General features: G+C 27.9%; 2 protein-coding genes across 5 annotated transcripts in view; both read right to left on the bottom strand.

Annotated features, from left to right (window-relative positions):
• LOC130440957 (calcium-binding mitochondrial carrier protein SCaMC-2) overlaps window positions 1–4,807 on the bottom strand; it is a 29,925-nt gene extending 25,118 nt beyond the window's left edge. Inside the window, exons 1-3 of the mRNA XM_056774368.1 lie at window positions 4,479–4,807; window positions 2,512–2,635; window positions 948–1,035 (exon numbers count right to left, since the gene is read on the bottom strand). Coding sequence (XP_056630346.1) covers window positions 948–1,035; window positions 2,512–2,635; window positions 4,479–4,670 — 404 coding nt within the window. The 5' untranslated portion in view covers window positions 4,671–4,807. The remainder of the gene's footprint in view (window positions 1–947; window positions 1,036–2,511; window positions 2,636–4,478) is intronic.
• A 9,134-nt stretch (window positions 4,808–13,941) lies between these two features.
• Window positions 13,942–16,325, bottom strand: part of LOC130441813 (roquin-1) — an 11,817-nt gene continuing 9,433 nt past the window's right edge. For 2 of the 4 annotated variants that reach the window (XR_008909639.1, XR_008909638.1), the window contains 2 exons: window positions 16,245–16,325; window positions 13,942–14,103 (listed from right to left, as the gene is read on the bottom strand). The exon at window positions 16,245–16,325 is cut by the window's right edge and continues 171 nt beyond it. Coding sequence is in view for 2 of the 4 variants with exons in the window: in XM_056775611.1 (XP_056631589.1) it covers window positions 16,323–16,325 (3 nt within the window). In the remaining 2 variants the exon portion in view is untranslated. The other 2 variants (XM_056775611.1, XM_056775612.1) reach the window with 1 other exon arrangement.

Genomic DNA, 16,325 nt, shown 5'->3' with positions numbered 1-16,325 from the left:
TAACAGCTTTGATGTCAAATTATTAGCAAATATTATTTATTAATAATTCAACATTTGTTTATTATCGATTATACCAAAAAAGCCTATTGATAATTCATATATCTATATACTACAACAAAAAACTATTTAATTTTGATATCTATGAGTATAATTCCTAAATTTTTAGAGTAGAATTAACTAGAGCTTTTTTCAATTTGTACAAAGAAGATACTACAACTGAAAAGTGGAACCTTTTTTAAATAAAATTATATGGAATATCACATCACAGATTCGAAGTTCAATAAAACAGAATGTTTCATAAAAAAAGTAGTAGACAATTGAAACAGAAAGCCCCCGTATATAAATTTTCCGAAAAATATTACCAATAGTTTCTAAAAGTTATTTACGACATATACATGCTTTCGTTATAATTGAAGGTTATTGTTTTAAAGTTAATTCACCCGATATAATCTAGTCAGCAATTCACTGCATGGGGATTTTATTATTAGATAAGTAAAACCATGGAAATCATCAATAATAGACACATTACTAATCATAAGAGTTCATCAGATGTTATCAATGTTGACACTCAAGATTAATTTTTTGTTAAGAAAGTTACTAGAATCATATTTTAATGAAATTGGTTACAATTTATTTAAAAACTCACCTCTCAATAGGTTCGAACGAAAATTAAAAGTTTTCTCAAACAATAAATAAAATTATTAATCTAGGAAGGAAATCCGTTAATTTGATAAGAGGTTATAACATAAAATGTCTATTTTCTCCCTAACTTTTTTAAACTTCTTAATTAATATAAATCAATGAATAAGACAAAAATCATCACAGTATAGAAAACCAAAATTTAACAGCAAAAGAATGTGAACTCAAAGAACAAATGTAGCAGAAAAAGTTGAATAGATTGTTAAGAACAAAGAAAAGGAGAATCGTTACATTAAATTTTGACTTACCTCTGCAACAGATTCCTTGCCTCCCCCCTTTCTAAGGGTATACCTAAATCACTAAACGCTTTGATGAGCTCTGCTAAATCAATTTTTCCTAGAAAAATTAAATAAAAATACATCATGTATCATTTATATGATCAACATCTACTATTCATAGTTGATATACCATCAACCAAAATCCAGCTCAAGCATCAAAAAATCTTCGAAACCATCTAAAACTCCTAGAATCCTGGCAATATTAACCAACACTCTGTTCAATCTCTAACTGCAAGGAAGAAGACTAAAAAGACATTGCGGAGAACCGTTCATGAACAGTACCTGTCACCCACATCATACCATTTACTTATCATTCAATAGAGATTGATTTCCAAATGAAAAATAAAAAATTATATGATCAGAAATTTTTTAATATTAACATCTTAGAATTCCTCTGAAACTTTAGAGCTGATACAACAAACATTCAGGGTACTGTCACCTTCTAGGAGTGTTTATTACATGTAATGAAGGATCATTTTCAAAGAATAAATTCAATTTTCCAGATTTTTTCGAGACACATGTGATGAATGAGTTAAAATATGGTTTGTTAATTAGGTTTTCTAGTGAAAGTAAGGAGGCAAACTTTTTTGCAATCAGTATTCTGATGGAAAAGAAACTTTCGAAATGGTAATCACTCCATAATATACCGCATGTTCAAAACGCTTAAATTATGTTGAAGAACTGGGGAAATATCTAGCAGTAACAGGTTTGAAGAGAAGTTATAAGACTGTTTGAATAACTAAATTTCATCTTTTAAAAAATAAATTGTTGCCAAATGGACTTTATAGTTTGTCAAAATTGATATGTACATTGACATCTTTTCCTTGGGAGACTTAAATGGTAAATGCTAATTAAATCAATGGCACTCAAAAGTTTGGAGACGACTAAATAAAATGAAATAAAATTCTGCTTGAACAAAATAAAAATCGAACTAAAAATATGAAAATAAGATTTACTTTTATCCAAGAGTATTCTAGGGGGCCAAATAAACTGTTTTTATCATTTACCATCATATTTGGTTTAAAATTTATTATGAATCCTTATAATTTCTATAAAAGTTATCCACATTATTAGATTATCAACAAAAATCCTATAGTAAACTAGTAAACAAACCAATAATAGAAAAAAAAGCTGTTATATTGATTCCCAACAAGTGCTGATACACAAACGTGTTGAAGTAAAGCAAGATTTGAAGTTATTTATATAGTTTATCTCTTTACATCATCAATTAAGGTTTATTGTGAATTAGAAATGAGAGAAGTGATTCACCAAAACTGAATAATATAACTTCTTAACCCCTTTATATTTGTATCTTTCCAATTTGTTAAAAAAGTTGGTTCAACTCTGTTCTCAAATTAGTTAACTAAAATTATAACAAAATAAAGCCAAAAACTACCATAAAATATGAAACACACTTTTAATGTCGTGTAAATGCACAATTTGAACTAGAAGTAACTATAATGAATTTCTATCGGCGTCTTTTTCCAAATCTCCACTATATTATTTTTATAATTATAATTTGAGAAAAACTCACCATCCCTGTTTTTATCTAAATTTGAAAAATGCAACCTCAAATTTTTTTCATGCTCTCGAACATAATAAATAAAATCAGCCAATGAGAGTTCCCCACTGCTGCTTTTGGTATTTTCAAGAAATTTCTGAAACAAACAATTCCATCAACAACGAACTCTATCAAAAATTTTAATCAACAAGGTGCCCATTTAACTACAATCGATAGTTATTTATGGACAATAAGTTTAAGAGTATATTTCTCATTATAAAGACATACTATTGGGAGCATATTAATAGCGGAAGAAGCCACATCACACATATTAAAAAGGATGTTTGTAGTAAATAATATAATTAAACTGTATATTTTTTAAAATTTAATCTAAAATATAGCTTAATTGAATAATTTGAAATAAACCTACAAGTTAAAGAAGAAAAAAGCGAAATTGTAAGCAATATAATCTCACAAACAAAACCCAGGCAATCAATCTATGGCATTTGTATTACTGTTTCAGCATCCTAAAACACTTCAAGTGCGAGTGTTATTTTATATATATATATATATATATATATATATATATATATATATATATATAATAATTAGACATAAAAGTTGGCAAATTAGCAAAAAGTTGATATATTTTTCTAACAAACTTTAGTAAATCTGGTGTGGACTTACGAGATAGAGCTATGAGATGTGACTGCTAAATACAGACACTCACTAGTTTCTCACTAATTAAACATCATCAGAACTAGTTCATAAAGATGTGTGAATGTTAGAAATCAAATGATCAGAGTTCAAACTTTTAAACTAATATCAATCACTCAATTACTAAAGTAAGTAGATTGTAAATTTACCAATGATATGAAAAAATATGAATTTTTCATAATATTTTGAAATATATATATGATTGGAATTGAATATAACGATTGTTAAGTCTTTTAAAAGCATATTTAATTAGGTGATCATTTGAATGCTTTCCTATTGTGGGTAATCAAAGGAGGATTATGAAAAACCAAGCATTAAGAAGTAAAAATAATGAAAACAAATATTTTAAATATGTTGTATTTTAGAGTATGAGATTGTGAATGATAATTCATTAAAATTTGCAATGTTTGTAAAATATTAATAGCCCTATTTAGTATTGCATTTGCTAAATCTTTGCAGCTTTACTAAGTGATGTAAATAAATATATCTAATAGTATAGTGAAAAAATATATGATGTAAAGATCACCTTCATTATACCAGATAAGAGCACTTGAACTTAAATATGAATTAAATCTTATCACTGATATTGAAAGGTTTCCTCCAAAATTGTTATTAAATAATAATGAAAATTCAATAGTGGCTTGGGATATCACAATTCCACTGATTTTTTATCTCTTCATTAAACTGAAAATGTAAATTAACTCCATAGAACCAAAATAATTTAAATACATTGAAATCCTCAAATTATTTAATGGTTACCAAAATCTCCTTAATATATGGACAAAAAAGAAAGTTAGAAAGTTATCAATAATCCAATAATACTTATTTACAAATTAAAAAATAAATTATCAACAGTAGTTTTGTCATGGAATACTAATAATATCAATTAACAGAAATATAACAATATTTTTCATCATTGTTAGTTAATGAGAATAATTAATACAAATACACATTGTTAAAAAAAGTTGGATGACAGTAGTTAATTTAAAAACAAATAATATTTTGAACGCTGTTAAAAACATTTATTTAATTTAGGAATGATCATTGCAAAGAATAAATAAACTCTCGCTTCCTAGAATTCCTTACATTAATGGTGTGATACTGCGAAAATTAGTAGAAATAAATGCCACGTTTATTAGTCATAATTACGTACCACTTTCTACAAAGTGTCTGAATATTATACATTGGAATATTTGCAAGGAAATGTACCTATCACGAGGCCTCACGGACTTTGCTAAATTAGTTTAGCCTTAACTTGACCTAGTTCTTGAAATTTATCTTACCTCTGCATATCCATGATGCACCCCGTGCTTCTGAAGGGCATGACAAAGATCGTGGATATCAATTCTCCCATTCCCATTTTTGTCGAGGGTATTGAACAGCTTCTCAAGCCTCTCCTCGTCTTCTTGGGGCAATTCATTGAGGTTAGGTGAAAAGTTATCGGGAACAGATTCTTCTTTATCACTGCTTTGCATGACAATACACTAAATAAATTACCTTTCTTTCACGCTGACATTTAAAAACTATATTTTATATTAAAAATCACAGATTTTTGTACCACTGCAATGCGACTAGTAGGAAGTGAAAGATTTTGGAAACTTTTCGCTACAATGAATTTAATTACATTCATTACTGCCATCTGCCTGTTGGGAGCTGATTCAACACATTCCGTAGTAAAGGTTTCTTTAAGACGTCAAAATGGCTAATTATATTTTATGGTATAAAATATATTTGGCACCAAATGGCATCTTTAATTTATTCCCTATAGGAGAGTTTTATGATAATAAAATAACTATCGACAGCAAAATAAGAATTTAAAAGGTTTTTTTACTATAAGTGTAAAATAGTGGGCAACGTATACACAAACTTTTTCAAATACACTCGTATTATTATTTTTAGAAAAGTCTTGCTCTGTTTGGAGGCTGGACACTGGACAAATCAAGATATGAGAAAGAACATTATGAAAAATTAAGAAAATCCTACAAATATATGCAATTCAAGTTTAGTTTACTGAAGTATATTTTAAAGTATGATCAATTTTAAATAATGGACAAATGCACAAAGAGATAATAATTTATCATAGCATTCAATTTCATGCCTCCGACTGCAATTCTGTTTATAATGTTGCAAAAAAGTGAATATTTCTAAGTGTACAATATGCAGGTACATTGATTTGGTACTGTTTCAATTTATGTTTCTGATTTTAAATACCTAATCATTATTTTTTAAAAATATTTTATCATTGAATTTTCATCTTGTTTCAGTCTTTTCAGTTGATTTTTAATTGTAGTTATCCATGCAGGCGGGTTTTTTGTTTTTTTTTATTATTTTATTTATGTCTTTTTAGTTAAGATTACGTAACCGGATTAATTCCTTGAATGAGTTTATGTCATGTGGTTGATTAAGCAATTTGTTAGGGTCAAGAGAACTAATAGCAAGTCCGGAGAGAGTCTTCACTCAGCTCAAAGCAACGTAAGCTTGACCTTTTGCTAATAAGTTTCTACTTAAATCTACAACTGCTCGGTCTAAAGTTGTGCCCTGTAATTTATACACCGTCACTGCCCAGCATAAAATTAAGGGAAGCATTCGTCGCTAGATCTTGCCTTTACCACGTAAAGCATCAAATTCTGTAGCACAAGGCTCTATCTGGACTCCAATACCAGGTCGGTTCCCTGTTATATTTGGGTCATCGAACTCCACAAATACTGCTTGTGGCAGTTCTCCCGGCTCCAACTGCTCTCTGCGTAGTGCTGGTCAATCTATTCGTCGGATAACACCCTTGGCACCGTTAACCAGCCCATGGTTAACATTGATGTTCCGTCTTAGCATGGCTCGAGAGCCTACACCTAATTTGAGTTAGTTTGGTATACCACCTGTTTTATTGGGATCTTCAGGTAAGTATTCCTCTCGTGGAATATGTTTTAGGATCCAATGAGATGTCTATAGCACTAACGGTGTATACTTTTGTGAGCTTTTCTAACTTTTCTGTCATAGTCGCATTATATGCATCAACCAGTCTAGTTGTTGGGAAAATTCTGACAGCTTCTCCATCGTCAAATGGCCCTATCAACGGTACTCTGCGGTTTTCTATGATAGATAACTGCTGCATTGTAAGTTCTCTAACGCGAAGACTGTTTAATATGTCCACAAAAGTTGTATCTCCAGCTTGCCTCATATTTTGGGGCAACTCACAATAATGAAGATATTTAAATCGCACAAGACAATTATAATTATAGTAACAACGTAGGTCCGTCCTCGTGGTAAATATATTAGTCTTAGATAACAAGAAGTCACAACGATACCGCATTTTAAAAACCTAGTGGTGCCATCTATCCCCACAGGTCTGAATTATTTTAAATAGCTATTTTTTATCGTTCCATTTAATATTAAAACTGCAAGTTATATACATATTTACAATCAGTGTTTAAAATCCTTCATTTTGATACCCAACTCGATACGCTTGGTAGTAAAAAAAAATTTTTTGGTTTTTTTGGATGTCTCCTATCTAAGAACACTTGGGCTAATGAAACGAATCTACCGATACCTCAAATGTGAAAATCCGTTTAGCGGTTCTGGAGATGCAAGGTAAAAAAGAAAATGACATATATACATACAAGATACGCGTTAAAAACATAACCCTTCCTGGCAGTCGGGTAAAAATTAATCTTTTAGTTAATCTGTGTTATAAATTCGGTATTACTGATAGAATAAGATATTATTTTGTCATTATTTTCAACTATATCTTTATATACATGTATTGTATATGGTATCGAATTATGGTATTGGCAAAATTGATAAAACGCGACATCTAGTTCTGCAAATTTTTATTATCGTTATAGATATAATATATACTTCCACCCGATATATAAATATAGTGTAAACAGAAAAACTTTCAACAAAGTGATAATTTTATTGAAAGTCTGACTGTTCGCACGTTACATATGTGATTAATGTAATCAGTATAAATAGTAGTAATGGTTTACATGTGCAACATGACTTATCAATTACCAGAAATCGAATCCGCAATAAAATAAATACATTTCGACTAGCGCAGAGCAAAACATAACTTTCATTTTTTCAACTTGCAACATATATTTTAAACTATTGAGAAGTTTTGAGATTAAATTTTTGTTTATTAGGGACTTGAATCTAATCAATAGTAAAATTTGTCTTTTTAGGTTAAGTTGGTATGTTGCAGGTTAGAAAAATACGAAAGTTTACCGTACACAGACAAAGAACAAAATAACAATGATAAGTTAATTTAACTATCCAGGAAGATACTATAAATGGAAGACGAAAAATTATATTTACATCTTTCATTGTAGACTGTTAACGAATATTAATATAAAGTATCTGATTCAATATTGCACCAATAATTTCACTATTATTCTAGAAATTTAAATTTTGATAGGGCCATTCAGTTCCTTTTCAAAATTCAATTGCTCTAGATATATTTTTATTCAAGTGGTTAGGCAATGTATCGAATTACATTAATTAACCGAAATAAATATTTTCAATGATTTAAAGATGTGAATCAACAATTAAAATGAACTGAAAACACAAGAGGATAAACCTTGCAGGTATAGATTATGTTTCATTAAACCTAAATAGAATTTTTGTTATATTTCAAGATTTACCTATAGAAGAAAATGGTTTGGAAGCCTATTACCTAGAGAAGTTTCGATTGGTTTTACCAAAAAGTTAAATTATAACTTCTTTGATGAAATTCACCACTTTATCTGTGAATTATGACACTTATTTGTGTAGTGTAGTAGTTCTGTTTAATGAATGACTGTAGTAAACCGTCTGTTTTGTAAAAGTAATCACAGCATCATAAAAGCCATTAAGGTAAAGTTAAATTAAAATTTCTTTGATGAAATTCACCACTAGATCTGTGAATTATGACAGTTATTTGTGCTTAAAAGGTGAATTTTAAAGGTAGGAAGTAGTTTTTCTGAACGGATGACTGTTTTGTAAAAGTAATTACAGCACCAAAAAAAAGGTATTAAGAAGAGTTACTATTGCAGACACAAAGAATATATATACTGATTGGATAAAATTTAACATTGTTACAAAAAAAAACAATAGCAGTTTTGAGACCAAAGAAGGCAGAAACTTAAGAATGTTCAAGGATTACGAACTACTTTAGTATTTAATATTAATTATTAAAAAACTATACTCTTAAATATTTAGTTATCGGTACTCATTTTGTAGATTATACGGTATTGAGATGGAGAAGAAAATATTGATATTTAACCAGTTTCCTGCACAAGCACAGTAGAAAATAACGTCCCATTTACTTATTATCCTTTAACTATGTCAGCATGACAAATATATAGTCAAGATCTCTTTTTACAGAAATATTTTTGAAAATAAATTTGTATTCGGGTTGCCAGATAGCAATATATATATATATATATATATATATATATATATATATATATATATATATATATATATATATATATATATATATAAAGGATGTTCAGAAAAATTCCTAGAGCTAAAAAAAACATAAATTTACTTTGATGCACAAGACTTATATAAGCAATACATAAGTTTTCTTTTTACTTGGTCTGAAGATTCTGCAAATAAGTGATGATGTTCGTTGCAAATACATAAGGAGAGCACTTGAGAATCTGATTCATGTGGTCTACAGAAAAAAATACTCTAATAAAATGACTAATTAACCAAAAGGTCTTCTTGCCAGTAAAACAATTTATAGGATTGCTAATTCTGATTGTTATTCAACAAGATATTGACAATTTAATATTTAAACTGTCTTTTTAAGATGAAAAATGTGAATAAAATTTTGTATATAACAATTTTTCACAACTTACAAGTATTATTCACATGAAAAAAGTATTTAAATAAGAAACAAAATAAATAATATCACAATAATCTGTTTGAGATTTACTGAAATTACCTTCATTTCCAATAATCTTCCACTTATAGAACGTCTGGAAAAACACAGCCTCTAGGTAATCTGCATGATATTGCATAAAAATTTTATTTGCAAAAAAGGATTTTCAATACAGATCAAATAACAAAAACTATTTACAACAGTAAAAATTTGTTTACGAGAGAGTACAATTTGTTAAATTTAAGTTTGTAATAAAAAACCTTAGATGAGTCAAAATATAAACAATATAAGCATACTTTTTAGAGTAAATATTCATTTAGAAATGAAATGAAAATCGAGGTATTTTTGTACTGTATCCCAATTTCTCTCTATATAATAAATTTATAACTGCTATTATTAAAACTAAACTTTTATTCAACTCACTCTGGATTTACAATAAATTTACCACGACACTATGTTCTCAATATAGGCGGGGAGCCGGTAACACTGAAAGTCCCGCCATAGTGGAATCAAAAAATTTTTATTTAAATAAATAGAACGTAAGTATAGGAATAGATTAAGCTCGGTATGCATGGATTCCTATTGCCGAAACAATGTGAAAAAAAAGTTATTAAAAAAATAGAAAAATGTTTTACCGTCATCGCGGATATTAATTTTTTTTTGTATTCGACAGTAAATTTTATTGACTTTTAGAAAAAAATCACGCAAACCACTTTTTCTTGCCGGAAGGGTCTGGCATACCCACTTGAAGTGTGTGATGAGGGCTAAAATTTCTCCAACCTTTTTTTTATTTTATTAATTTTTATGTAATTTTTAAAAATAGCTTGGTATGCGCGGTCAAAAACTGGCGGAAAAATTCCGCATACCATCTTGAAGTGCATAAACTATATTAGCATCTACTCCAAAATGTACGATGTTCCACGCATACCGAGCTTAATCTATTCCTATATTTACGTTCTATTTATTTAAATAAAAATTTTTTGATTCTGCTATGACGGGACTTTCAGTGTTCCGGCTCCTGGACTAATAGTATATCACAGGAAAGACATAAAAATTTTATAGTTTTTGAAAAACATTTTAAAAAATATTCGAAACCATTGTTAGTACATTTCGACTCACCTATTCATATTTATCAACCCGGTAGTGCATTGAACAATCATATTTGCACAATAAATAAAATATGTTGACTAAGTAACGAAATTCTGACTAAGACACATAATTATTTCATTAAAACATATAATTTGTTAATTTTTTTAATTTATAATATAGGTTCAGTACGTTTGGTATGTAAAAAAGCAAATGTTAGAATACGATCATTTTTGTATAAACTAAAAGCTATATTGAAAATATGCAAAGCACAAATTGTACTATGAAATCGCTTATTTCAATAATATCTGTAAACATATAACACCGATAATTAATTAATTTAATAATATATAGTTAGCAATAAATTTCTTTTGCAATATATCACAAGCGATAAATTTTTGTAACAGTAAATTGCTAGCAATTAATTGCTATGACATTATATCTGTCAATATCCAATTCTAGTGGTATATTGCTAGAGATATATCATTAGCAATCAATTTCTGTTACAATATATCATAAGCGATAAATTTTTGTAACAGTAAATTGCTAGCAATCAATTATTATAACATTATATCCATTAATATTTAATTGTAGTGGTATATTGCTACAGATGATCATTAGCAATTAATTTGTGTTGCGATAAATTTTTGTAAGACTGAATTTCTAGCAATAAATTCTAATAACGTATTTGTCAATATTCTTTTACGGTGATATATTACTAGATATATACTGTTAGCATTCAATTTCGATAGCGTTATATAGCTATCAATCAATTGCTGTGGGAATGTATTACCAGCGATCAATTACTATGGTTTATAGCTAGGAAACAATTGCTGCAGAGGTATATTGCCAGCAGTCCTTTGCTATAACATTATATAATATATTATATATAATATATTTCTGTCAATATTTTTTTGTATTTTGGTAGCAATCAATTGATGTACTGATTTATTACTAGTGATAAATTGAGATATATTTTATTCTAAGTTATATAAAAATAATAAATTTTATTTGGAAGGTTGAAAATTTATACAAACTTGATCGACCTTTTGTTATTTGTTATTTTTTTTTCTCAATGTAAATAGATAATAAATATTTTTTATTAAAAAGAATTAGCATATATATATATATATATATATATATATATATATATATATATATCCAATTTGGGATATTGAAATGAAAGAATTGATATATTTTGGTACACCTACCAATTGAATTCTTTAATAATTCAATAAAAATTCAAATATATATATAAAAATAAATGTTGTGTTGAACGAAATTTCCCAGTTAGATAAACTTTTATCTTCTGCATTATTGGATCGATACATAATCACTTTAATTAATATTTATTTTCACTCAGAACAACTGAAATAGATCAACGTGTTTGATTAAAAATGTTTTCAAAACTTACTAATAAAATTCTTGATTTCATAAGCATGTAAAAATTATGGAACCGATGGAAAGAAATATATATTCTATTTTGTAGAATAATTTAGTTTAAATTGGTTTATAGGTATTACCCGTTGAAGACGTAACCAAATTATATCAAAAAACAGTCAAGTAGTTGCGAATTTCACTATCTCAAATTGTCTCAAACTTATCGAACCCATATTTATTTTTAATGAAAATGAATACAGCCATTATTATTTTTTTAAACATTTCCGTCGAGTCATCATACAATTTGAAGTTTGATAATGGCACAATAGTTTCAAAAATATGACATATATGTATATTTTTTGTTAACTTTTGAATCATCCCCTATATTCAACCTAAAGACACTATTAATTATGCACTCGTGATTTTACATCTCGTTTAGTTTCTTTGTTTTCGATAAAATAATGACTGTATTTATTTTACAAGCATTTTTGAAAAACTACTTTGGGGAGTTAAACAAAAAAAATAGTTGCATAATGTATCACCCCTTATTACTTGTTTACTAATAAAAAGTAAGACAATATCAACACCAAAGATGCAACATCCAAGAAGTTATTTTATATATAATAATAGAATTGTTTCTATATATATATATATAAATATATAAATATATATATATATATATATATATATATATATATATATATATATATATATATATATATATTTCAAATAAACTCTCGAACAAAAAAATTAATATTTTACGTCCGTTGTTATACTGTTTATGATATATCAGGTCGGTATATACCTCGGTATATTCGTCAATTTGATTAACGTTGTTATTTTAGCGGAGAAGAAAATTTGATACGAGATCAGTTTTTGTAGGAAAAATATCCAATCTTCCCGTTTTTTGTGACAAAACTAGAATTTTAATTAGGGTTTCACATACTCACTTAAGTCACAAAGAAGGTAGGTGTTGTGGGACTACTGCAGGGCACATAAATCATAAAGTTATTTGAAATACATGGATCAAAACACCATGAAATAAACAGAAATACCATTAAATGGTATACGGATGGCTCCAAAACAGCAGACAGAACTGAAATGGGAGTGTATGGACCCAGAAACAAATCTTACTCAATACATCAATTATTTTTTTAGTAGAAATAATGTGAAATGAAAAGTTTGTCTAGTTAAAATTAGAATGGAATTATTGTTTGATACCCAAGTAGCCATTGTAGCTCTGATCTTCAACGTCATAAAATCCAGCTGGTTAATGGGCTAAGCAAAAATAATAAAATTATCCTCCAATGGGTTCCGATACACCCTGGAGTGAAAGGAAATGAAATAGTAGACATGATTGCTACAGTAGGAACGAATAAAATCTTTGTAGAACCTGTCTACAGGACAATAGAGAAAAAACTATTGCAATTCTAATCCACAGGGATTGAGACAGGGAGACAGGAGTCTTGTCGAGGCCTTTCAGCCTCAATGAACACTTGAAGATGTAGGGAATGTATGAAATAGAAGATGTAGTCTTTACATATACTGTAATAATATATAACTTTCTAACAGATCTGCTGTAAAGACGGAGTAACCTAGTGCTGCAGTAAAACAGAGATGCAATAGATCATTTGGGTGTATACGATAACCTGTGTTTGAGGGTTGACTAGGAGTTATTAGAAATCGTAATGGAGACCCATTGTGACGTTGACCAAGACCAACCCAGGGTTGTTATGAAAATAGATAGATGTACATATACCGGGTACTAAAATAGTAATCGTATAAATAAATTATAACAAAAATATTATATAAATTGCTATTTTCTCAATAATATAAAAAAGGACTTGAAATATTAATTTTCGTTCAAGTTTTTCTTTCCATAAATAAGTTTAAATATATTCAAGTAAGCTTAAATAAATAAATGACTAAGAGAATTTAATTCACAAAATGATTTATTTTGTTTAGTTTTTGTTGCATTTTCAAACAAATGCACACATAAATAAAATATATTTATATCAACTCATAACATTGATATACCAACCACACACAGTATGATTAAAAATAGATGACATTTCGCCTACCACTTTGCATAGGTGGCAAATCAGTTCAAGAAAAGTACAAATACATTTTTGATATGACAATTATATATAATGTCATTTTTATACAGGGTAATAAGAAATATTTAATTACCTATAAGGCCATAATTCAATAGATATACAGTTAGTAATTGAATACACTAACAGAATCTTGTCGAAGTAAGACTTTTCTTGAACAGAATTTACCATCCCAGCTTTCCACTAAAACTGGAATAACTGCTGTCGTAATTTATTAAACTTGAAATGTATAATTATCGTTTTGTATTTAACGCTATTAAGAATGTACTTTAAACATTTGGTTAAATCATTTTTGAAATGACAAGATTAACTTTTTATATAAATATATTTCCATTTTAATTCCTTTTAATCGTCATAAAATTTCATTTTATTGCACACAAGCGCATTTTATGCATTTCCTCTTTCAATTTTACTAAGCTAAAGCTGTACCCGTTGAAATAATAGACCGTCCTTATTTCAATTTAACTGAAAATGAAATAATGTATATCAATTCACATAATCTAATTTATTGAGGTTGTTGTGTGATGTAAAAAGTATACATGAGAAAATAATTTTATAGGTACAGCTATATATACAGGGTATGCTACGATAATTTGAGTAGACAGGTGTATAGGTAATATTTTTTTTGAAAATATGTAAAAATGAGTTTTCCAAGAAGCCGGATACGGTTAAAATGTTTTCAATTTTATATGAATTCTAGTTATACCATACCAGAATTGTACTCCAATTTGTTTTATTTTCATTTGAAGCACCATGTTTTTATTGCATTTTTAGATAAATTTCAATACAACTCTATTGGAAATATCTTTTCTCGTATAAGATCCTCAAATTATTTAAAACAGTACTATACATCAATAAATTTTTTATATTTTTCCCAGGTATAAAATCTCAATTATCTATAAAAAATAAGGTACTGATTTACAAGGCAATCCTCACATCCATTTGGACCTACGGTATCCCACTGTGGGGATCAACAGGCAATTCTAGTATTGAAATTTTGGATCGATTCTAACTGAAAGTGCTAAGAATTGTTATAGATGCTCCATGGTTTGTTATAGCCTGCGTTCTTCAAGTGGAACCGGTCAAAACGGAAATAAATAAACTTATCCGTAAGAAATAAAAATAGATTAAAATATTATCCAAACAGACTGACATCCAACCTCGTGGTACAACCAGTAATCCAACGAAATGATCCTTTCGAACTAATTAATGGGTCTTAGCGAGTGTATTCCAAATAGAAAAAACTAAAGAATCTAATTATTAATTATAGCTGCAAGAGTAAAAAATATTCCCTCGTGTACCTATTTTTTCATTATAGTACTCAGTACTCGCATGAAACTATTATAGTACCATGAAAAGTTTCAGTTTGATTCATTTTTTTAAAAACTTTCGACACATTTACAATATTTTTTTTAAAGAAAAAATTACCAGAATTTGCCTGATTAACACATGACACTTTCTAATAATTTGTAAATGTAACAAAACGATAAGGAGTGATAAGAAATTGGCGCCTAATGCAACAGTCTCGGCAATTATATAACTGAGTTTCATATTAGAAAAAAATTATTTCAAATAACTGAATTATCAGGTATTAGACGTTTTTGGATAAAGCAACAAGAAAAAATAACCAAAGTAATTTGAAATAATGATTGAAATACATAGAAACAATACAATAAACAAAATAATCCCTTTACAAAAAATAAAATAAGGATGCAGTTCCCGTATAACATGAAGCCATAGACAACTGAACTGATATACTATGTCGATTCAATTTATTTTGGTATACCCTGTACATAGTTGAAGCATTTTTCAAGATTACACGATTTACTAAAATATTAAAACGATTTTTCGGTATATTTGTATATAGTTTACAGCCTGGTAATTTCTTAAGACTATTCAGTATAACTATTTCATAATTTTTCATTCCTGCAGATTATGTTTGGTCTTTCATGATATTATCAACCATTTTGCTGCTTCAAAATAATAAATTATTATTTATTAATCAAAATATAGAAATCCCACAAATGTTGCTAATATCATGAATTCTTTTTTTTTTTCAATATTTGAAATATTATAACAAAAGTCAATTAACAAAAATATCACAAATTATAGAAATGATCGTCAGACGACCTTTGAATTATGAGGTAAATTATGTCATTTCAACTGTCATAACAAAAACGACATTAATTTAAATAAATAAAAACCCCTCGTTGAGTTATTTTTCAGAAACTGTAAATTTTTATTAATACAGAGGGACAAATTACCTAACCTAACCAATTTAGTTACATAAACATAAATTTTGTAATTTACAAAAAAATTATAATTTCTAAACTATTCCGCTTCTTTTATTCAATTATTAAACGAGTTTAAGCTAATTTAAAGTGGAAATTGGATTTACAAAATTAATATCAGGGTGATTTTGCAAAAAAAAATATCTAAAACATGATTTAAATTTATACATTGTATGATATATGTATCTAGAAATGTATTCACTTAGTATCCTATTGAATTTGACAGTTAAACGGACAATAATTTCATCATTACACACAATCTAAAAAAATCAAAATGATCTGAAAAGACATTGCATAATAAATTATAACAAATACCTTGTGATCTTCCTCCCACGATGACAAAAATTATGACGAGAGGAAATGTAAAAATTATCTAAATATTATCATTTTAACTTA

The sequence above is a fragment of the Diorhabda sublineata genome, chromosome 3, assembly GCF_026230105.1.
Source record: "Diorhabda sublineata isolate icDioSubl1.1 chromosome 3, icDioSubl1.1, whole genome shotgun sequence".
In the NCBI taxonomy this organism is placed as follows: domain Eukaryota; kingdom Metazoa; phylum Arthropoda; class Insecta; order Coleoptera; family Chrysomelidae; genus Diorhabda; species Diorhabda sublineata.
This window is presented reverse-complemented; position numbering and strand designations above follow the sequence as displayed.